The sequence below is a fragment of the Aythya marila genome, assembly GCF_965140915.1.
Source record: "Aythya marila genome assembly, chromosome: 19".
Classification (NCBI taxonomy): Eukaryota; Metazoa; Chordata; class Aves; order Anseriformes; family Anatidae; genus Aythya; species Aythya marila.
In genome coordinates this window covers 2,557,285-2,579,969 of record NC_139060.1, presented here as the reverse complement: position 1 = coordinate 2,579,969, position 22,685 = coordinate 2,557,285, and the positions used below count along the sequence as shown (strand labels likewise).

At 44.5% G+C, this 22,685-nt stretch overlaps 1 protein-coding gene across 2 annotated transcripts in view; it reads right to left on the bottom strand.

Moving 5' to 3' along the window:
• LOC309885706 (voltage-dependent N-type calcium channel subunit alpha-1B-like) overlaps positions 1–22,685 on the bottom strand; it is a gene marked incomplete at both ends in the record, with an annotated part of 282,028 nt that overhangs the window by 108,108 nt on the left and 151,235 nt on the right. Inside the window, 6 exons of one of the 2 annotated variants that reach the window (XM_082775940.1) lie at positions 2,025–2,137; positions 5,166–5,278; positions 12,561–12,770; positions 16,527–16,616; positions 18,599–18,673; positions 19,338–19,394. In XM_082775940.1, coding sequence (XP_082632066.1) covers positions 2,025–2,137; positions 5,166–5,278; positions 12,561–12,770; positions 16,527–16,616; positions 18,599–18,673; positions 19,338–19,394 — 658 coding nt within the window. The remainder of the gene's footprint in view (positions 1–2,024; positions 2,138–5,165; positions 5,279–12,560; positions 12,771–16,526; positions 16,617–18,598; positions 18,674–19,337; positions 19,395–22,685) is intronic. The other variant, XM_082775939.1, reaches the window with a different exon arrangement.

Here is a 22,685-nt window from a genome sequence, read left to right as displayed (position 1 = left end):
ATTTAACTTTTTAGCTATTACATCACTCTGCCAGCTGCAGTCACACAGATTTGGGCCATAGGAATCAAAATCTCTCATATCAATTCTTCAGAGCCAGGTGGACTGCCATTGTCTGCTACTAAACCCAGAGGCAAGGAGCCTCGGGGAAAAACAAAAATATGTGAAAGACACAGAAAATGGGCAAAAATTAAAACTACTCAGGATCAGGATGTTTTCACAGTGAAGACCCCAATAAGAACAGGCGGGCAGCTGTCTGTGCCTGGTGCTACATCTTTGGTCGCTCCCTAAACTGTGCCCAGATCTGCTGGGGAAGCTGGGAAGGACCTAGTGACACCATGAACATGTTTCTGTCATACCAGGGGAAAAATCCTCTTAAGGGAATTTCTGCATCAGTGGGGCACAACTTTTACTTACCGTACTGGGAAGGGGGGCAAGCACCCAAATCACTCCATGACTTGCTTTGAATAGTTAAACATCAGGCTTTGCCCCCTTATTATACTGGTTAAAATCCTGAATAGTCAAAATTGGCAAAGAGATCATTTAAACTTGCAAAAATGTCTAATTCTTTTTGAAAAGCACAACATACAATCAGATACACCCAACCTCAGTAGCTCTGGATAAAACTAACTGCAGACAATTAATTACTAGAATTTTCTTTAAAAGCATGGAGTTTTCCATAAGATTAGAGCAGAAGTAGATTAAGTGACATTTTTGGAGCACCACACCTTTTGCTGGACATTTACAGAACTTCATCTTTCCTACTCCCACTGTGCCTCAAATGACACATTACCATGCATGAATTGTTGATCTTCATGATGATTAGCAGATCTAAATCAGAATACTCTAAAGAGCTAATGAATACCATGCATGTGAATAGTTAGGAAAGTACTTAGTTCCTTCAAATTACTGTTTTGTTCGAATGTGACAGCCTATGCATTTGGGTTGCTGTTCTGTTTTTGGTGTGTTTGTTTTGGGGGGTATATTTCTCTTCCTGATTTTTTGTTTGTTTGTTTGTTTTGTTTTCTCTGTCTTATCTTTTTCTCTTTTAAGTGAAGAGAGTGATGGAAAGATGGGAGATGTGAGGAGGTCATTGTGTAGCAGAAAACAACAGCAGGGGCAGCCAAATATTTCATCAAGTTCCACACTACAACATTAAAACCTTGTGGAAATTGCTCTTGATGGGTTTACAAGGTGCACATTAGCTATTTCCTAATGCCAGCACACAGCAACACACCACATGAGTATGGAAACACCTGCAAAGCTGGGCCAACCCAACTCTAACAAATGTTCAAATTCACAGGCTCAACACAGAAAACCCTAGGCATTCCCAGACCAGGCAGAGCACAGAGAGTGGCAACGCTTCATATTTGTGTGAATGTTGTGGTTTGGTCATCAGCATTCCCTACCCGGCAGTAGTCAGAGTAGCTCAGCTCACTCAGCCCATCAGATCTAAACCTTTAAGGAACTATCACCAGGTCAGCGGCAGATAAATGATCAGTTGGTGGAGCTTAGAAATTAAATAAACTTTTTTATTCTACCACAAGAAACGAGGGATCTCCTACTGAGATTCTTGTTGTAAGGAAGCTTAAAGCCAAAGAAAAGCAGGATGCTCTCATGCGTCCCTGCCCCAAGGGTATAAAAGGGCTGAAAACTGTGTCAGACAAACCTGTATGTAAGTGATGCTGGGGAAAGGGCTGTTAAAAGTCCTCAGAGATGCAACTTCCTAGGAACTCACTAGTTTCTGACTGCCAGAAACCCGGAATGCCCAGCCAAGGGAAGGGCAATTCTGCTTCTGCTGTTTTCTTCCATTCCCACACCAAGGCCATTACAGATGTCGGATGTTAGAACTGACAGACCTTTGTGCTGCCAATTACAGGGTGTTTTTATGTTGTTATTGTTACTGTATTATCATTATTTTTATTATTAACACATGTGGAAAGCACTACTATTTTCTGTGGGGCTGGTGATACAGAACTCATATACTACTAGAAGTCGAATGGGAGCAGAACAGGAGCTGGACTCACTTTGTGACTTTGAAAATCCTCAGCAGTCGAAGAGCTCTCAGTACGCTGATGCCAAATGAGGTACCAGGCTTCACCGCAGCCCAAATAACTTCAAAGATACTTCCCACGATGACCTGCAAGAGAAATCCATTTTATAGAAGGCAAAACATTTCCTGCATTCTTTGTGGTGCTGCTATAGAGGCCGAGAGCTGAAGAGTCAAAGTGTGTACTATGATGGCTTTCTTGCGGAAGCTACAGTGCAATTTTGAGAAAAAAAAAAAAAAGAAAAAAAAAAGCCTGGTTCTAACTTTCTGCAGTCCAATCTAAAAAAAGGGGCAATAACTAGAGTAGGGTAGAACAGATAGGAACTTGTTGCTTTCTTCTCTAACAAGCAAACTACCTCAAAATAGCATTTCTTGAAGGACACCACTACACTTTTTTTTTTTTTTTTTTTTTTTTAAATCTACACTGGCACAACTGCAAATACCATTTGTACTACTGCTTCACCTGCTCACCCCACATGTCCAGTCCAGGCAGCCACCAGAGATGCAGGGGGCCCCCACCCCATCCTCCCCATCCCAACAGAAGCACCACAGCTTTGGCTGTGGCACTGCAGAACAGCCCAGCATTAACCTTGTGCAAAATTACCAGAATCTTCTGGCAACTCGGAGTTGTTAGCAGACTGATTAAGATAACAGCTATTAAGAGAGCCTAAAAAGTCTCTAGCATGCACATCCAATTGTCTGCCAGGCCCTCAGGCTCCAGTTATTGAAAGAACTGTCCACAGCCAAGGGTTTTAGCTTTGTTTTGTTTTTAATTTTAAACAATTTTTGTTTGTTCTAAGGTTGACAGAGAATTAACCTCAATAAATAATAAGAAATTTTCTCTGAAATCCTCTATTAAAAAAGACAAAATAATAATGGGTTAAGCACAATTGGAAAGGGTGATTATATCAACACAGGCTATTGCACAGTTAATAAGAGAAGATAGGCATTTTGTTGCCAGTTAGTGTTATTATTTGCATTAACTTAGCATATTTCAGAGCTCACACAGACCGTGGTCCCCAGTTGTGTGACGCACACCATTAGCACGTTACAACCAGACCCCAGGGAGCAGCTGGATCCTGATGAGAAAGGCAGCGTTAACAGCACGGCAGGACATGAGCTGCTGTGCCTGGGTACCTGAGCAGTACCATGACCCTCAGCATCTTGCAAACCCCTTCCGTGAGCAGACACCTGGATGTCTTTTGAAAAATGCAGCACGGCATGCAGCCGCTCTGCATGAAATGCTGTGCCCTGATGAAGAAAATGTAGTGGAAAAAGGGGAATATACAAGAGTTGCTCACCCAATCACTCCCATTACAAAAAGAAGGAATTAATATCTCTCTCCCACAGTCTGTGACTCTTGGGAATCCCTCATGAACCAGCAATAACCTTTCCTTAGTCACTCCACATATTACATTAATAATTAACTTCCCTGGCATCCCAGCATGGCCTCTTGGGAGTGGTTTCACATGAGACCCCACTGGACCATTTCTCCCAAGACTGATGTTGTTCTGTTTTGTTGTTTCTCTTTTTGCTTTTGAACCATTTCATCATGATGGTTTGTCAGACTAAACTGGCTACAGATCTGTGTGATGTTCCAGTGGGGTGCAGGAGCAGCATTAGCTCTGGGGGCTGGAAGGTGGGTGAGGAGGCAGAAACCCAGACAGAAAGTAGGATCCCAGCGGATTCTCTAAAGGAGGCAGAATTAGAAACAGATCAACAGCTTTACCCCCTGGGAAACAGAAGCTTAAGCTTAAAATAAAAAGTTTATGCTTAAAATAAAAAGTTTATGGGAAGTGCTGCACTCCCCATAGCATGGCAGTTGAGCTTTGCTGTGAGTTGGGTGCTCCAGTTGAGGGAAGCTTCTCTGGCTCTTGGATTAGGCGCCACCTCTAAGTGTGCAGACATCCAGTTATCTTACATTGTCTGGGTTGTTTGGGATCTGGTTTCTGTTCATGGAAGTCTCTGGCTGCATAACCACTAAGGCACAAAGATCTGCACAGCGTATCTCAACGCTTTGATCCCCCATCACTGCAAGGGGCACCCAGGGATGAAAGTCCCACACAGCAGGGACTCAGGGCAGGCAGACACAGATGACTTTTGGGTTTGACCTCAGTCTGTTTAGCTCTGAGCTTTCCTGACACTGCTGCCAACAAGAGGATGTGGTAGCTCTAGGTGTAGTCTTGGCTTTAGGAGCTGTCACACACCAAATGCAAAAATACCTCCTCCTCCTGTGTGGGAGCAGTGCTGAAACAAGGACTTTAGCCCATAGGGAAAAAAGAATCACTCTAAGCATTTTGGCAGATTAAGACTAGAAACAACAAACTAAATCCATCTTGGAGAGAAGGACTGGATGGTGGCTACAGTGAACTTAACTGTTTTCCCCTTGCTCATGGCTGAATCAGAAGCATCACATCTGTGTTGTTAAAGAAAACTTACAGCCTGATTCGTGCTCTAGGACCAGTGCTCACCCCACACTAAAGATATAAAAAGCCTAGTTAAGCCTAGGTAATTAGTCTGTAGTTAATACAGACTAATAGCTTTTTTAAAATAAACATCTACCTGCAATGCTCATGTACAATTGTGTCAAAACTGGCCCCTCTATTGACATGCTACAGGTATAGTTTTAGCAGGAAAGGGAGAGCCTGAACTTCTACAGTGAAACAATCTGAATTTGAGCCTTTCTGTCACCTCATTATGTGTTTCAGCCTCTGCTTCTGGGTGCTCATGTCTGAAAAGTTCTGCCTATATATCCTGACATAAAGGCCATTGAAGGGACAACAGGGGAGATGAGGAATAAGATGTGTGGGCTTTTTGTCTTTCAGTCACCTCATTTAAATGGGAGACAGAATCTCACATTAATCAGAGCGTTTACTGGTGCTGATGCTGTGAGCACCCCATAACTCCTGCGGAAATGAAATTCCCGGCTGTCACATTTCGTCAAGAAGGATGTTAACTAGGGAAAGCTTAATGTGTTTCCCTGCATCTAATTTATATGACAACTGCTCTCTGGAAAGACACCCTTGTAGCACCGTTTCCCATACACAGTCTTAAACGCCCAGCCCCATTTAATAATAGGGGACCACACACTTGATCCATGCAGCTGAAGCCTACTCACCCCAAAGTCAAAGCAGTTGAATGAAGAGTGGAAGTAATTTCTTGGCCCCAGTCCATACATCTTCAAAGACATCTCAGTAAGGAACAGACCCAGAAAAACAAACTCTGCGAAATCTAGGAACCAGAAAAGAGATTAAATTAGTCCACAAGACCTTGGTAGGCAGAGTTCTTCATGCAGGAAACAACAGTAATTTTTCACAATACAGACTTCCTCCTGCCAGAAGAAAATCCCTTTGCAATGGCAAACAAGACCCTGAGGAGAGTTTCACATAAATATTTCGATATGAGCGTGAGCTGCATTCAGATTGAGGTATTGGGAAGGCAATGTTTCATGTGTACTGTGGGAAGGTTGGCATGAGCATTAAATATCATCATCCTCTTTGTAAAGGAATTTTGAAAGAGTTCTGGGTCTAAAATTTCCAAAGGTCTAATTTAATTGCACAGATGTTTTGCAAATGCATGTTTGGAGCTTCTGTACCTACGTGAGATGGGCATTTTTGGAAGTGGGGTGTAAGCTTTTATAACATTCTCTCACGATAAAAATACTTTCTTACCCAACAGAGCTGCTGCCTCTGTGAGCTCAGATTCAGAGGTGTTGGGTCTACTGTTAGCACACAGCCACTTTTATTTTTATTACGCCTGCATAACTATATAATTATGGAAGAGCAAGTTCAGTTTCCTTCTGCTTCACATATCACAAGCAAATAGGCTGTGAAGATTTTGATGGGAGAATTTATCACCTATGATGAAACAAAGGGCAGAAAGAACATAGCTGGAGTTTTCAACTTCTGTATCAGGCTTTTTAGGACTTGAAGCTACAGAAAACATTGCCTTTGGCATTTTGAGTTATGCAAGTTAGGTCTGGAAGCCAATGAGCAACAGAAACAATGGAACATTAAAAACAAACATAAGGTTAAAAATCCCCTTGATACCAACACAAACCAAATGGCACACGGCAAACCTCTCCCTCTAGAGAAAAGGGGAAGGAAAGGTTCAAACTTCAAAAGGTAAAGACCAGTCATGTTGCTTACTGCCACAGAAGCTTCTCAGATATTGTAGCATGCAGATGCTACAGGGAAGACTTCTGTAAATCAAGTTTTATGATTCCAAGAACAATAAAGAGAAGATGGTGCCAAACTTTTCTCAAAGGTGCACAGACAAGGGGCAACAGATGCAAGTTGCTACAGGGAAAAATTCAGTTAATCTGAAATCCCAGTGTTTTGTATGCCTCCTGGAATACATGGCTTCAGCTAACAAGCGTGGGGAAGGAGCAGGGAGGGAACAAGGGCCCTTTCAAACTGCATGGCTTTTGCTCAGGTCTTTGCCTTGCACATTCATACCAAGCAAGTGCATTTGGCTCTGGTCCACTTTGCACTGATGCTCGTCTTTTGAAATGGCCTGAAAAGCGCACTTCCACTATCAAAGATTAAAAGAGGGATTTTACATTTCAAATGGAGACAGTCATGAAATATCCAGGGCATGATGCTAACTGAAATGCAGGAAGAACTATGTAGATGAGGAAGGTTTATTAACACTTTACTGGGTAGCCTAGAAGGGTGCTTCTGCCAACATTTACAAGAGGGGAGGAAATACTGGGAGAGTATTAATAACTCCATGTAACCTAGTCTCCTTGTAAATAGAAGTAATAGCATTAAAGGAGATTATAAAGGGCAAAGTTCACATTTGAGGAATAGGATGACAAAATATGAGATCTGCACACTTCTCAGTGTTTTTGCTACCAACAGGTAGGTTCTATCTGCTGGGTCTCGGCGCTCAGGGGGCACTGCGGTGGCATGGACTCACAAAGGAGCAGCACATCTCCACCTTCCGTAGTGCCAGGAACCTGCTAGGAGAAGCATGTTCCCACCACACCATGCTAAAGTTCTCTCCTTCCTGGAAAGACCTGTAGCAAATCAGTAAGCAAAAAGTTCTCTTCAACACAAGGGATTCCAGAGTGGGAATTTTTGAGTTACCCTGACAACACACTTGACTATCCAAGTGCAGAGAAAGAGACCAGAGGAGCTAATGTCAGGCGTGACGTTAGATAGTAATAATATAAGAATATGAAATCAAGAAAAACAAAACCAACACACAGAAAAAACAAAGAACCTCTCAAAATGTGTTCAACGGTATCAAATTTCCTTGCACACAATTAAAAAGATTGCAAGTAGCAAGAACGTTAAAATCCTTAATTATTAATAGCTGTTGCTGTAAATCAGCCACTTAGACAGTAGCCAACTTCCATTCTGCACCCTGCAGTCTTTGGAAATAAGAAGCAGAATGAAACACTCCCCTAGCAAACCAGATACATCTTCCCAGAACACAGAAGAATTTGTGCTGCTGCTGTCACCTCTTCCGCTCATTAGCCCCGAGGGAAAACTTGCACCAGCATTTATGCCGTTTACGGAGTCGCTCTCTCGCTGGGAAGTTAGAGCTCCCATCTTAGGTTTCATGCTCAGCAGAGCTCAGCAAGCCTGATGACATTTATTTGAATGTCTTCAGCGTGAAGTCCTCTTATTACAAGGATCGATGTCAAACCAATGCTTTAAAACTGATGGCCTTGCTTAGCTGGCAGACAATGGAATTGCAGGGAGGGGTTGTAGAGAGGGTTCAGGGAAAGCATTGCACAGGCTTCACCCCTTTGTATCTCACTTTGGTGGGGACATTGTTATTTATCCAGCAGACTCACCTTTAAGAGTTACATTTCACGTATGCTCAGAAAATAAAAATAAAAATAAAAATAAAATAAAATAAAATAAAATAAAAAAAAAAAAAAAACCAAGGTAGAATTTTTATTACAATTTTCACCAACATATCCCAGTGCACTTTGCCAGGATAACTGCTATTATTTTGTAAGAAGAAAAAGGAGGAAAGAAACAAGGATTAATGTTCAGTCACCCATCCAGCAGAAGCATTTCCAAATAAACAAACAAAACAAAACAAAACAATTATCATCCAGTGCAATGTTTTGTCATTGGACAGACACAACCTGAACAAATATATACAAGGCCGGATTATCATGGGAGAAAAGCAGCAAGCAAATGCCCTAAGAAAAATAGAATCAAGTAATATTCAATATTAAAACAAAAGAAACACGCAAGAAACTCAATAACCAAGGAACAACTTCCTTTTGCCTCTCTTGAAAGAAGAGCCCAACTCATCCTTTCATACCAGATGCTGTCCATCTAGAGCGGAGCTCGCAGTGATAGCTGGGCCTCAGCAGACACCAGGTGCTACACATCACAGCACTGCACGGACAAGGGATGGAGGCAAGGAAAATGTGGGCATAGTGAACTCCTCGGGCAAAAGGAATTTACTCAGAATGAATCAGCTCCTCCAGCTGATGGATCAGATATGTGATTTCTTCTGACATGGCCCTGCCCATTTAATTGAAAATACAATTTTGTTGTTTGGACCTCCTGGTATTCAGACCCCACAAGTAATTCAATCTGCCTTAAACAGAAGCATTTTGTAATGTGATTGAAGTAAAAAAAGTTTGATACAAATACTGTTATTTAATTTAAGATTTGTACTATTGGCAAAGACCACGCTAGTATCTCTTTGCCCCATACTTTTGAATTAGATGGTTAGTGGCTCTTTTTTGTCAATCACCAATGGATTAATTCCATTTCTGCCCCGGCTCCAAGTCTGATGACATTAGGAGCAGGTGTTGAGCCTGCCACTTCAGTTTCCTTTGCTCTTCCTCCTCGTACATTAAAGCAACCAGGAGGAGAACCTCAGTGAAGTACAACTTCTTCCTCTGACAAGGCAGACGTGAAATGTTCAGCAGACATAAATAAATATGCTCGTTTCAGAAAGCCTTTTCCCTGCAATTGCAAATGCTGCATGTTTATATCCAGAGGGAGTTGGCTATCTACTTCAAAGGCAAACACAATATCATCAAAAAGGCCTAATTGCATCAAACACATGGTTCAGCATAGCACAGCACACAGGGAAGATGTTCTCAGGCCATAATGTCTAAAATACTGTTTTCAAATATTGTATTTATCAGAAAGGAGGCATTCTGGAACTCATTTTTAGACAGAAACTGAGAAGCAAGCTAAAGATCACTGCAGTGTTAGCCAGGGAAACCCAGAGAGAGTTCCTTCATGGAGGGCAGCCACAGGCAAAGGAAAGCCTGATGAGAAGGCTCCCATCCTCCCAAGGGAAAACTTAGTGATTTAATCCTAAAATCTTCTCATTGCAGTCCCTAAAACTCATCCTGCCGAAGCTTCCACAGCCCTACCTTTCCAACTTTCTTCCATAGCTTTATCCAAGAGCAGAGGAGACAACCACCACCTCTGCTGACCTCCTGCATAGCACAGAAATGCATTCAGCTGCTTTTATATCAGTCCTGTAAGTTCTGCTCAAGCTACAACATACATATTTTAGAGGGCCCAGTTCTGAATAGAAAACCCTTAAAATGCTGCACCTCCACTATGTACCTACGTTACGGACTTTATGGTTGTTGTCCTTGCTGATGAAGGTCTTTGTTGCAAATAGATCTCAAGTGATGGTTATCTGTGCTAGATTATAGAGTTGTCTTCTGACAGAATTCTCTTGGTGTAGATAAGTGCAAGCAAATTATGATCATGGATATCCTTCTATAGGGAACTGCAACTTATTTAACTGAAGGTCCACGCTCTGGAGAGCAGCACATGCCAAGCATACATGTGCGGTGTGAAAAAACTCACTTCAACATGGCACCAGAGTCCTTTTCACACTGAGAAGGAAATTTTCCCATCTAATTTGAGCATAGCTGTGGAAGCATGAAGTATGTCCTGTCATGCACCATACCCCAAGAATTCCAGGAGTTTCCCATCAGGGTGAATAGCCAGCTCTTTCAATGAGACTAAACAAACTCCAAGTCCCTTTGTAAAGCTCCCACTGTTCCTTTTCAAAGCAGTTGCAGCAACACGGAATATCAAGCAGAGAAACCTAATCAGAACAACTCAACAGCAGAAAAGTTAAAAGAAAAGACCAGAGGAAAATAAATCAATGCAGACCTGTAAGGCTTTAACCAGCCATTCTTTAGGTAAAATTAATTTGTAAAGTAATTAAATGATCCCCAGAGGGACAGGTATAATTGAATTAGATGTGCCTGGGTAGCATTTTGTGGCTTAGCAGATCCTTGCAGACTTCAACCACACTCCTGTCCCCCTGTCACAGTTCATACAACTCCCCACCAGCCCAGCTCCGAGCACCTTCCATGAAACAACCTAATTAGCATTGGCTGCTTCTCTCTTGCTCTGCATCAGACCAGTCAAGTCCTGCTCCTCCTCAGGGAAGTTCACTCATCATGGATTAACTTTAAAGCCACTTTTAAGCTCTGTCACTTGCACAGTTAAAAGATTTCGCCAAGTATTTCCAGGAGTTGTATAAAATCTCCCAGTTTTGTAATATCTTGCCCTGCCTTTATCTGATGGATTTTTGAATGAATCTTGGGCATAGGAAGACTTTCAAGAAGCATTTCTTGAGGACTGAACCATAGATCATTCACAAATGTGTTTGGTGCCAAGGTAACCAGGCTGGCTGCAGTCGGTGTATGCAGGAGAGAGAGGAGCCAAGTCCAGTCCTTACCATGACTGCAATAAATAACCAGCTAGCCCACACATGTACTTTATGGCATAAAATATTCTCTGCTTCCTATAATAAACTCTTGATTAGTGCGAAATATTATTCTATGAAAATGATAACTTGCCCCATGAAGATGGGAATAACTCACTGGGATCACTTGCTCTTGGCTAGGTAGTATTGTAGCATAGAGAAATTAAAGTATGGTACCCATGTTTTTCTGAAAGTAATTCACAAATTGGGTGGTAGGGACTTGTCCAGAGCATCTGAAAGATGAACCCACCCCAATCCCTGATACTGGGCAGAGCACAGTTCCAACCTTCCCTACTGTCTGCCGCTGAGCAAGGTAGGGAGCCTAATTTACGCTGATTGTACCAAATACATTTCCCACCTGGAGGTGCACCTTTCATTCTAATCAGCACAAGCAATCCTTCCTACTCACATGAGAATATTAAGCAGAAATTGCTGGCTCATGGCTTTCCTAATGTTCTCTTAGAAAAGTTACTGAGTAAGGTGCTCCCAAAACTTACTTTGGAAATCTGAATACTTCTTTTCTGAGTTGAAAGACTTAAAGTATTTTATTTTTTTCCTCCTAGACATTTAGTCCTAATTCAAGAGAAAATCCTAAGCCTCAAACTTCTAATTACTCTGCCAGTCTAGCTTTCCTCTGTTAAATTTGGGAAACGAATAGGCAAGACAGATTTCTCTGTGTGGCCTGTCTTTTCTATCTAAATCTCGTAAGAGAAACAGTTGAAAGGAGCTTCTGTCCTCCTTATGCATCTCATTACATCTTCAGTTACCTGGTGGCATTAAATATTTTAGCAAACATTAATAGGGAGCTTTTTTGAAGTTAGAACAGCTAGTATTCTTGACCTTTTAGGTCTATAAAAGAAAAACTTCAAAAGTTATCTTCTTTATAATAATGTTAGACCTGAAGATCTGGGTCTAGAAATATTTAAATAAGTAATTTCAGAGAAATCAATGAAAATTAGGTGGATAAGTAACTTTAATGATCTAAGCCACAGTTATTAAGTCAGACTGTTTGATTTTTTCCTAGACTTTTTTTTTTTTTTTGCTTCAGCACGTTTGATATAATTTCTATCACTACTGCACATATTTTCACAGACAGACACCATGACATGTATCCCATCTGACCACATGCCATTAGCAAGAAAAAGATCTGTAAAATTGCAACTCTTTAAAGAATATAGAAATAATTGCTAAAACTGTGATGAATTAGCATACAATTCTGTAAACACATATGGACATGTTTTTTCTTCCCAAGTAGCCCTGGTCATGGCACATGCTGTTTGTTATCCCAGGGACACCAGCACAGACAGAGCTTTAACTATATTCGCAATACAAATCACCCATGGATGCAGATCAGCTGCAAAGGGGCATGGATTCTGCAGTTCTCTAAGCAGCTGATGATTAGACAGAGCAACTTCAATTTGCCCCAGCATGCACTCTTCACCCCTCCTTTCACAAAGCTTCCTACAGAACAAATCCTCCTGCAGTGGTACAAGACTAACACGTGGTTGAATTTGGAGTTTCAGGTAAAGTTAAAGATCACGTTCCCGTGTCATCTCAGATGGATATTGTGTCCTGATGTGTTGGTTTTTTTTTTGTCTGAATTATATGACTCAACAACCCTTGAATTACTAGAGGCACTCATAAATGCATTTGTGACCCTACTCTGAGGGTTATGGGAAGCCCCATGGGTCATGGTGACAGGAAGCCCCCAAAACAGACCTCAGAAATGCTGTGAGCAGCCAAAAACACAAGACCTGCTTAGAAGAGAGTTGCAGCCCCCGGTACTCACACAGCGCAGTGGTGAGCTTCTCCGGCTGGTCGTAGTGCACCATTGCCACGCAGAGCGTGTTGAGGGCGACCACGCAGAGCACGATCCAGTAGAAACTCTGAGCTTTCACCATGCGCCGGATGAAGAACCGAAACATTTTCTCTTTCCTCCTGAAGTAGGACGAGCTCTCGTTCTTCCCACTCTTCAAACTGGCACGGGCAAAAGGAGACCCTGGGCAGTGGGGCACAGAAACAAGAGTCACCACACCGCATCCCAGCAGGCAAAAGGCCAGAGGATGCTCTGGGGAGCGCAGACCCACTCCCAAGCACCAGAAACACAGCTGAGCAGAAAGCTGGGCACATTGAGAATGGGCAGAGCAAGGGCATCTCGCTTGCAATGACTTTGCGAGGGATGAAGGCTGGGATTATAGAGCTTCATGGATTAGTGCTCAGCTCCGTATTCAGAAGGAACTGGGCTTCAAGCTCCCCGAAGCTATCTTGAATGTCCCAGTTTAACTCATGTCCATTGGGCTCCTGGCTGACTGCAGTCACGGCAAGACCTGGGGTGTTTGTGTCCCCAGTGTGGAGCACATCATCCTGGAGCTGTGCAGCTGGCACCTTGTCCCTCTATTCCCTGCTCCAAGAACCAGGCAAAGCCCCAGCCCTAACTACCAAACTGACCAAAGTCTCCTTATTTTACTCTCTGACTTCATGTCTCTCTGCAGCAGAGGGCTCAGTCTGTCTCCATGCATCATATTTTGGGCACAGCTACTCATTTGTATCAATTCTGCTTATATCAGCTACATTTCAAGTCTGGTCTGAAACCTTGGAAGAGAGTCAAATGTTTTAATAATAGGAAGCTGACGGAAGAAATGATTCCTAATGTAAGCTCTCCCCCTGAGGTACTGTTGAAACGAGCACTGCTGAAACGAGCGATGAAAAGGCCAGTGCTGAGGCAGGCGAAATCAGCACCCGCTGGAGTTCCTCTGCAACAGCCGCAGACGCTGTTGCAAGCAGGGCAGGTCGTGATGGCCACAGGCTGTCCACTACCTGTTTCACGCTATGCTGGCACCCCCCTGATTGTCAGCAAGCCTTGTTGCAAGACGGCTCGTGGCAAGGCAGCACGCTGATGCCCTTCCCCATCATCAGATGTTGCCTGCCAGCGGGTAGGGCTGACCAGGACACGCACCATCCCATCTTGGACCAAGCTCCGTGACAGCAGGTGACTCGCACGAGCTCTCCTTGGAGATGGCTGAGTTTCATGAACAAAGTGTTCAGGCTGCAGCAGCCAATTTTTTTTTTTTTTCCCTGTGTACTCGCTTACATTTCAACACTTCCAAGCATGGAAGGGGTGCGAATCTCGCCCTGTTTCATCTTGCAGTAACACCAAACACCGCACCCATCGGAGGGATGGAGCATCCAGCTGTGACAGAGGTGTGTTCTCCACGCCTTGCAGCCCCACAGGAGCGTGCTGCACCGGCTCCCTAACAGAAAGCAAGCTCTGTGCTTCATTCCAGATTTCTGGCCATCCGCTGACATGCCAAGTGCAGAGCTGCTCCTGGCCAGGCTTTGAACAAATGCCTCACTGAAAAACTCAGTGTTCTGGTGTTGTTTGATATCCTTCCTTTGGCAGCTTAAAAAAGAGTAATAGAAGTAATAGTGCTCATCTACTGTTTGTAGGTAATAAAATGAACTACAGGTTAAAAACATAGGCTACAGCTGTATTGTAATAGCGTTAAGTAGAAGAAGACCTCTCAGAAATCCAAGCCAGTCCATACTTTCAGACTTGCACAGGAATAGTCTGCAGCCCTTTCACCCCCTCTCTGCTGGCTCTGCTGATCTTCCAGGAAAGAGCAGCAGCAGGCCACGTTCTGTATTTAAATTGATTTAAACCTGGAAAACATCCTCTTTTCTAGATTTCATTGTCTGGAAATCAAGACAGTGCCCTGTCTCCAGTTCAGCATGGAGGGTGGGAAGCCAAAAGGAGTCAGCACCAACAGCTGCAGGCTGGTTAGCGCAGAAAAAAAGGCATGGAGTCAGAAGGAAAGAAAATAATAAATTTTAAAAATAACTCCAGAGAGCACAGTGGGAAGTGTTTACCACTATATAGCTTTATAATGTAATTATAAGGCTCATTGAGGTACTTGTGTTTGAATTAAAGTGCAACGTATTCAGGCAACAGCCAGCAAGAGACCTGTCAACGTCTCTGCCCCTCTGGTCTGCATCTTCTCTCTGTGTTCAGCAATTGTATCGCTAGTTCTTCCACAGTTCTTGTGCTGCCATCAACAAAATATGATAGCTCAAGGAAATCATCCAAAAAAACTTTTCTCAAAACCATACTCTTCATGCATAATCACCCATACGATCTAATCGTTTGTTATGCAGAGCTTCAGTCTTTTCAAGAGCCTGCAGAAGTATTTGCTTTATCCATTTCTTCTTTTTAGTCTTGTTCCATGAATCAAAATCACAAACACTTCTCCCCAGTGGATGAACCACTCACAGAAGGTGGAAAGCACTGCTGTTATTTTCCCTGCCATATGCTCCTGAGACAGTTCCCAGCTCTGCATCAGATTATCCACGAGCCCAGATGCTCCGTCATCCGTTGCCACCTGAAATGCTGAATTGAAAGATCTGTTTGCGTGGCATGGGTGCCCAGAGCCTAGAGGGACTTGGATGTGAATGCAAAGATCTCATAATTATTGCAGCCATAAACAAATGTTCCAGAAATGATGATTCCGTGTTATCCATGCAGGGATCTGAGCTACTCAGAAACAAAACAGAAAAAATGCACACGGCTGCTGCAGTTTCACCTTCTTTCAGCAACAAATCTCGCATAGGAGTGTCAGCAGTTTAGCCACAAAACCTGCAGCCTGTGGCAGTCCAACAGAGAGTGGTGGTGTCAGGAACACGCAGAGCAGTGCTCATTTCCTGCAAGCAGGTCTTCATTTAAAGGGGAAAAAAATCCAGCAGCAGCTGTAATGTCTTAAAAGGTTAATGCCAAATTTCCAAAGAGCATTTGAGGCGCTCATGCTTGCAAGCATACATGGACATGTACTCTCAGGAGTACTGTTTGTGCTGCTGCCCTTACACATCCAGGATTTGCTGCTTCGTGGTAACTGGGGTGCCAAGGCATTTCTTTGGAAGATAATGAGAACATCTGCTGCTTCAGCAGCAAAACAAAATACAGACTTGAACAACAGGGATAGGAATAAGCAAAATAACTGTCTCCAAAGCAGGCAGGAAGATGTCTCTCCAACCAGCAGGGAAAAACCATAACTGAAAGGTTTTTCTGCTGATTTCCACCGAGCTGGGTGCACAGAGAGGTGCTGGGTGCTCTGAGCCTGCCTCCCATGCAAACCAAAGAAGATGCCAAATTTGCACCTGCAGTGGCAGACTTTGCAGGATGCCACACTGCATCGGAGGCACAGGGGCAATTGCATGCATATGCATGCATATCTCTATATCTGGCTTTAGACATGTGGAAAACTCAACAAGAACCCCTTCTAAGGCAAGGATGAGGGAGCTGGGGCCACTGCCTAGCATTTGCCAATGCCCATTCACTTGACAAAGGCTCCTAAGCCATACTCTGTGCTGTAGTGGCAGGTGTGACCAGATGTCTGTCCACTTCCTCTCCTCCCCACAACAGATGAGGCTTAGCGGCATCGTTTGACATATTTGGGTTTTGTTAGCATACGTGAGCATGTTCCAAGCAGAACCGCAGTGTGCCCAGCACAGCATGGCTTCTCCAAGCGTTTTAGCAGGGCTTTCTGAAAGGGTGCAGCATGCGAGAGCTGAGCAGGGCAGCGAGGGGAGTGGGTTAAGCCACGATGCCTTTGGCTTTGGAAAGCTGAGTGCTGCTGTAGGAGCAGTGATAGTTCCCCTTCTTGAAACTACAGTTTCTGGAGCAAAGGAGCCACTCGGAGGAAACAGGACATGAACGCGTTTAGCCGAAGATCTAAACCTGGCGGAATGCGAAGCCAGTACTCACCAACGGAGCAAATGTCTGTGAAATGGTCCTCACCTTCTTCAGCATGAATCAGGTCATTTTTGCTCTTCTTTATTGCAGCTCTTTTCAACACTGTGTGCAAATTAAAGAGAAAACGCCCCGTGAGCTTTCAGAGTGGATTCTCTCTCCCCCACCCCTCACTCTCCAGGGCCAGCATTTACTGCCCAATGTCAGCTTAAAGCTCTCACGCAAGGGTGTAAGCGGGAGCAAAAAGGTCAGCCTACAACTTTGCAGGGTCTCTGCATGCTGCGATGCCAGGGTGGTTACTTATTTCACCTTCTAGATCTTGAAGGTTTGCCAGGCACAGGTCTGCACGCTTACATTTCACCCCATGGCAGACGCAGTAGGGTGGGGGGGTGTCACTGCAGCTGCTGGACCTTTTAGCACAGCAGAAAGGCTGGGCAGGATCACTGAACCTTTCTGAGCCCCCGTGGGTTACAAGACGAGTGCTTCTATCCATTAAAAACATTAATGTTGTTTACAGCGTGCACCATTAAGAAGTTAGCATTTATGGGGCTCGGATACCGTTTACCGCAGAGTGATGCCTTAAGCAGCAAAAAATGCTACGTTGAAAACAACCGCTACAACGCAGCAAACGCACTCTTAATAGCACCCACTGCACAATTCCTTCCCTCTGGGGATGTCCTAGCTCTCTGAGAACACTCTTTGTCCAAGAGCAGGGAGGATAAACACCGCTACACCGTTTTACAAGACGGGGAAGGAGAACTGCAGCCTAAGGCTTGGAGAGGTCTGCACTGCTCACCCAGTGCACGCGGGGAAGCGCAGGAGCAGAGTGGATGCTGGGCCCGCGACCACCTACCTGCAAACCTTGAGAACTATCAGAAAAAAATACGTTGATACAGTTTTGTAACAGCTTCAAGACAGACAGTAACTAAGCACCGTTTGCTATCAGCAGTAAGACACCCCACGGTGTGGTGATACAAACTGTTCAGAAGGCACACACAGCAAACCCACGCACTCTGCAGCAGCTAACCTGGATGTGTGTTTGTATGAGAGGACCCCCTCACCTACACCAATTTCCCTGCCTTGTCAGAGAAACAGATGGACTCCTTCCTCTCCAGCTAAGTGTTCATGTTTGTGCCACCTCAAGGAAGCCCCCAGAACATCTCCCAGGTTCAGAGGCTCAAAGAGGACAGGATGCTCTCAACCTGCGGTCTGGACCCAATTTTTGCAGATAACCTCTTCTGTTCTTTTTTTCCCCACCCAGCAGCAGGGCTAGATCCTCAGTCCCTGCAACAACCAGTGCTGGGGCCCTCCAGGTTGCAGCTGCCCCATTGAACTCCAGCACACCCAGGGCCATACCCAGCACTGGACCTTAACCAACCCTGGGAACAAAGTTTCACTGCATTCCTTGACGTGAATCAAACACCTTCTCCTTTATCTTCTCCCTCATTCCCACTTCCCTTCCATACCCCCCAAAGAAAAAAAAAAACACCCTAAATTTAGTAATTAGAGCATGCCATCTCTACAGGCACTTTGGATGCAATGACCCCTGTGTAGGAGGCTGAGGCCGTTTGCTAGCAGAGACGTGGGCTGCTCTATACCAGTTGGCTTCAAGGCTGGGACCATCACCAGGCTCCTTTAGCTTACTTGGATGAACGGAGCCTCAGCGTAACTGGGACTTTGCTCCATGGCCTGCACTCACCTCCAGTTTGCTTACAGCACTCAGCCCTTCAGCCTGCTCTTCTAGCACTCATCGCAGCTCGAGACTACAAGCCCTGGCTACACCCACAGGCTGGACAACACACCCATGCACACACACACCCCCACATACACACCCACGGAGATTTTCCAAGTGCACCTCAGCCCTGACCTCCTGCAGCCCCAGCTCGTCCATCCCCAAGCCCTCCCCGAGCGCAGGTCACCCAGCCAAGCCAGCGGCCGGGCGCGCGATGCCCCAGGAGCCACCAAGCTTGGGGCAAAAGGAGCCAAAGCAGGTGGGAAGCATCGCCGGTGACCTGGGCGCTCGGGGTGAGGGGGGAGCGCTGCCCCGCTGTGCCGCCTGAGCCCCTGGTGATTTGCAATCCACTCACTGTTGTAGCTGCTGCCGCTGCTAGTCTCTGCCGGTGCCGTGCCTTGTTGAATCGGCCCTTCCGAGGCGGCCCTCCCTGACAGTGAATGGGAGGAGAAAAAAAAAGAGGGGGGAAAGGGAGGGGAGGGGAAAGGAGGAGACATGGGAGGACGAAAGATGGTCAGAAAAGGGAGAGGGAAGAATCTTTAACTGAACTTTGACTGTCGCATCCTAAGAGCTCATCGGTCTCGAGGCACAGGGAGAGCGGACCCCGCGTCCTCGCTGCACTGTGTCCAATGCTCCAGCCGGCCTGACACGCTAGGGTCACACGTCGGAAGAGAGGATCACCACACCCTGTTATGTCTTACTGCTTACAAGTAACAGGGGTCTTAGTCTCTTTGTCAAATCCATTTGGAAACCTTGGTTCAGAGCCCTGCCTTCTCTCACTCAGCGTATTTCTCTTCTGGCATCCGCCCTGCGGCCTACCCCCAGGCACAGCCGCCTCTGCTTGGGGCGGGTGCCCCTGCCACCCCGCGGGCAGATCCCCATCCCAGAGTGGTGTGTCATAACTGCTCATCATCCACCTGCAACCTCAAAAAGGCCCGGTACAGGAAAAGGGACTCTTTAGCCCGACTTATTCCAAGTGCATGCAAGAGCATGTTGCTCACACCCTCCTGGTTGCAGCAGAAAGCCACGTCAGCGTACAGCAGGTGAACCTCTCGTGTGTTGCAGGAGGAAAACCACACAGCAAAACGACCTACCGTCCAGAGGAGATTTCTCTTCTGCGTTCTTGTCTTCCTCAGCCAGCATGACCTCCTCTGTAAGAGGAAAAACAGCCAGGCTCAACCTCAGGTTTATCGCATCCCCACTCTAAAACCCGCTGAGCTGGGTGCAGCAAACCTCTGTCCCAGCTGTATCACCCAGTTACACCAAGCCTGTCAAAAAAGGGATGGTTCACAGAACCAGGGAAGGAGGTTAAATGAACCACCTGAAGACTGCAGCACTTCCTCCTCTTCACAATGAGCCATCCACTTGAGTTTCTTTACCAAGATACCACCCACAAGGAAGGTCTCTAGAGCAAGAACCTTCCTTCAGCTCCAAGCGAGGCCACAGGTCTCCACACGGCAGAGGATGGTCCCTCATGCCCAGCCCCAGTGGAGACACCAAGGAATGAAAGATGCTTGGTGCCCATTGCCACACTTATGTCTCCATCAACAATACCAGGATTTAAGCCAGGGGAAGAGGGTCTGTCTCATTGCACAGAGTAACACTAGTGAGGCCGTGGCACACATCAGCTCTGCCACATCACAAGGGACAGAATGTCACCAAATAGCCATCAGGTCAAATCTTTGTCGAAATAAAATCCATGGCAAAGTTGCTATAGTGGACTTCAGGCTAGCACAGTTCAAACTGCAATGTACGTGAGATGTCACCACTGGTTTTCCATTGCTGTATATCTTGTCTTCAAAATATGAGTTTATACTTTCCTACAGAACAAGAACTCAAAGAACACTTTAAAAAAAAAACACACACACCCCCAATCGAAACTGACTCATTTCTGTGTGAAAGAAGACCAAATTTCCTGAGGTTTCACAATGCAAATGTCATCACCCAAGTCAATTTGCAGCACGCACCATGCTGCGCCAAAACTTGAAACCTTACAGTTCATATGGCCTGAACTGCAGATTTTAGCTTGCTGCTGTAAAATTGTGTAAGGATCTTCTAAAAGACAATCAAAGATTACAAAATATTGAATTGGCAGCTGGTGAACTGTACACTTCCTTGTATTATTAAAAACGACAAATTGTTTCATATGTTTGACATAGATATTTTAATAAGATCCCAAATTACGTCTGATACTGCCTTCCTATAAAACTTTGCTTAAAAGTCCATTTAAACCAGCCTAGATAGAAGGCTAACTACAAAAATAAAAGCAAACCACAGCCAAACATCAAAGAGCTGTCTGGAGGAATACTGGAGGGATCAGTACTACCACACAAGTCTTACATAATCTCTTTATTAATCATCTGGGGGAGAGAGAGAGTGAATGATACTTTAATAAGACAGCAAATTGAGAAGGCTGGAAAATAATATTCAGGACTGAGGAAGACCAGAACCTAAGCAGAGGAAAACAAAAGAAAATGCAAACTAATGTACCAAAGACTCAGAAGGTGGGAAGGAAATCAATGGTGCTGAGAGAGGGTTAAAAATGTCAAGTGAGCTATCAATCTGCTTGTTAATAGGCATGAAGTCCTTCAAAAAGAAGGGGAAAAAAAACAACCACCACCCACAAACATGAAAACAATACAATTCAGGTGTTTTCTGAAGCTCATTAACACAGGTCAGACAACTAAAATGGGCTTTTTTAGTTCAAAAACTATCTCCCTCAAACTTCAAAAAAGGTACTTCTGAAGTCTTGCCTAGGGTGTACTGGTATATACCAGCTATACTGGTATTCTGGGGTTAAAATTGCAGAAGGAGTTAAAAAAAAAAAAAAAAAAAAAAGTTGATGACAATAAATAATGAATTTGACTGCTGTAAAACAGAAGGGATGGTTAGAGAAGCTGTCCCCTTCCCAAAGGCAGCTGGACAAAGGGCCTGCAAATGTGATACCCAAAGCAACCCTGTGCTGGCAGAAGTACAAGCTCAAGATGCTAATACAGTAAACAATTTCCTATAGACTTTTAAAAAAACCTGCATTGCTCATGGAGTGTGATTTAAGGAGCTATATGTTATATCTGAAATGGGCTCCTCTGCATCACACAGGTAGGTTTTATTTACCCATACGACAGGATAGCAAGTTGCACTGGAAATTCACAACCATTTGGGCTGGAATGTATGTTTAGGTCTTGTGACAAACAAGCCCAGGAAGGCAAACACATCCCAGAGGAGCTCTTCTGCCACTCCCAAAGAGAAGCTGAATTTCAGAATGCATTTGGTAATTACATGGACTAATACAAGCTACCCTGTGGGACTGCAGGGAGCAGACACATGGCCATGCAGGTGGTGAGCAATGAAAGTAATGAGCTAGCAAGAGGTCAGAAGGCAGGCAGCTTTTCTTTAGGAGCTACACCCAGTTGAGTACAATGCAAGAGAGATGTCTGCTTAAGGAAGACCCAGCACATTTACTAGTCAGTGCTCAGAGAGCTGTCAGCTTCAATCACTTCTTGTTTAAAGAAAAAAAAATATATTAAAAATTAAAACACTCCAGTAAAGAAAGCTCATTTGCTTAGGTGGCAACTCAATTCTGTGCTTGATTTGTACCAGTGCGGGAGGAAAATCACTGTATTTGTTCCCTTCACAGATCTCTGACTGTGTAGGAAAATAAATTACTATTTTCCCCTGTTTCTAAGTTGCCTCAGATTGCATGTTCCTGTAATAGTTTGCCATTACTCTTTACCACCCTTTGCACAGAAGCTGAAGAACAACCCCAAGTCTCCAGATCACCTCGGGGTCCTGTGACCTGTACGGACATCACGATTTGCAATGGTGTACTGATGCCATCTGATGTTCCAGAGTCACCCGTACCCACATGGCCAGACTGATGACAGGTTTAGCCATATTGAGGTTTCAGAAACCAGGATGATAAATGCCAATGGGACATCTGAATTTGTAAGTGACAATTTGATACCAATGTATTTTCACCTACAAAGTACAGTCTTGAGACAACTCTGTGGACCAGCTGAGCCTTTGCCCCAAATTCAGGGCCCCAAATATATCTCCCTCCACAGACATACCTCTTCCATGGTTCACTTCTGCTGTCTCTTTAAAATAACCAAAAACCACATCTCACCCATGCAATTGCCTCAAGCCTGTCTCTCCTCCACCCTTGCTCTTTAGTCCTCTCCCTTGACAGTCACTCCCATTTGTCTTGTATCCTCCAGGGAGCTGAAGAGACGTATCTACCCCAGTGGGGCTTTATAAGGCTTTTAAAACCTGCTTGTAAGATAGTTCAGCAGAAAGAAATCACATCATTACTTTTTTTTTTGTTTGTTTTTAAACCATGCAGCATCTTTAGCAGAGGCTCAGAAGTTGCATTGCCTTTAGTTATCACTAACAGAGACTGGCAGAAGATAATTAGGAAGCCTGAAAAACCTCCAAACAATAGT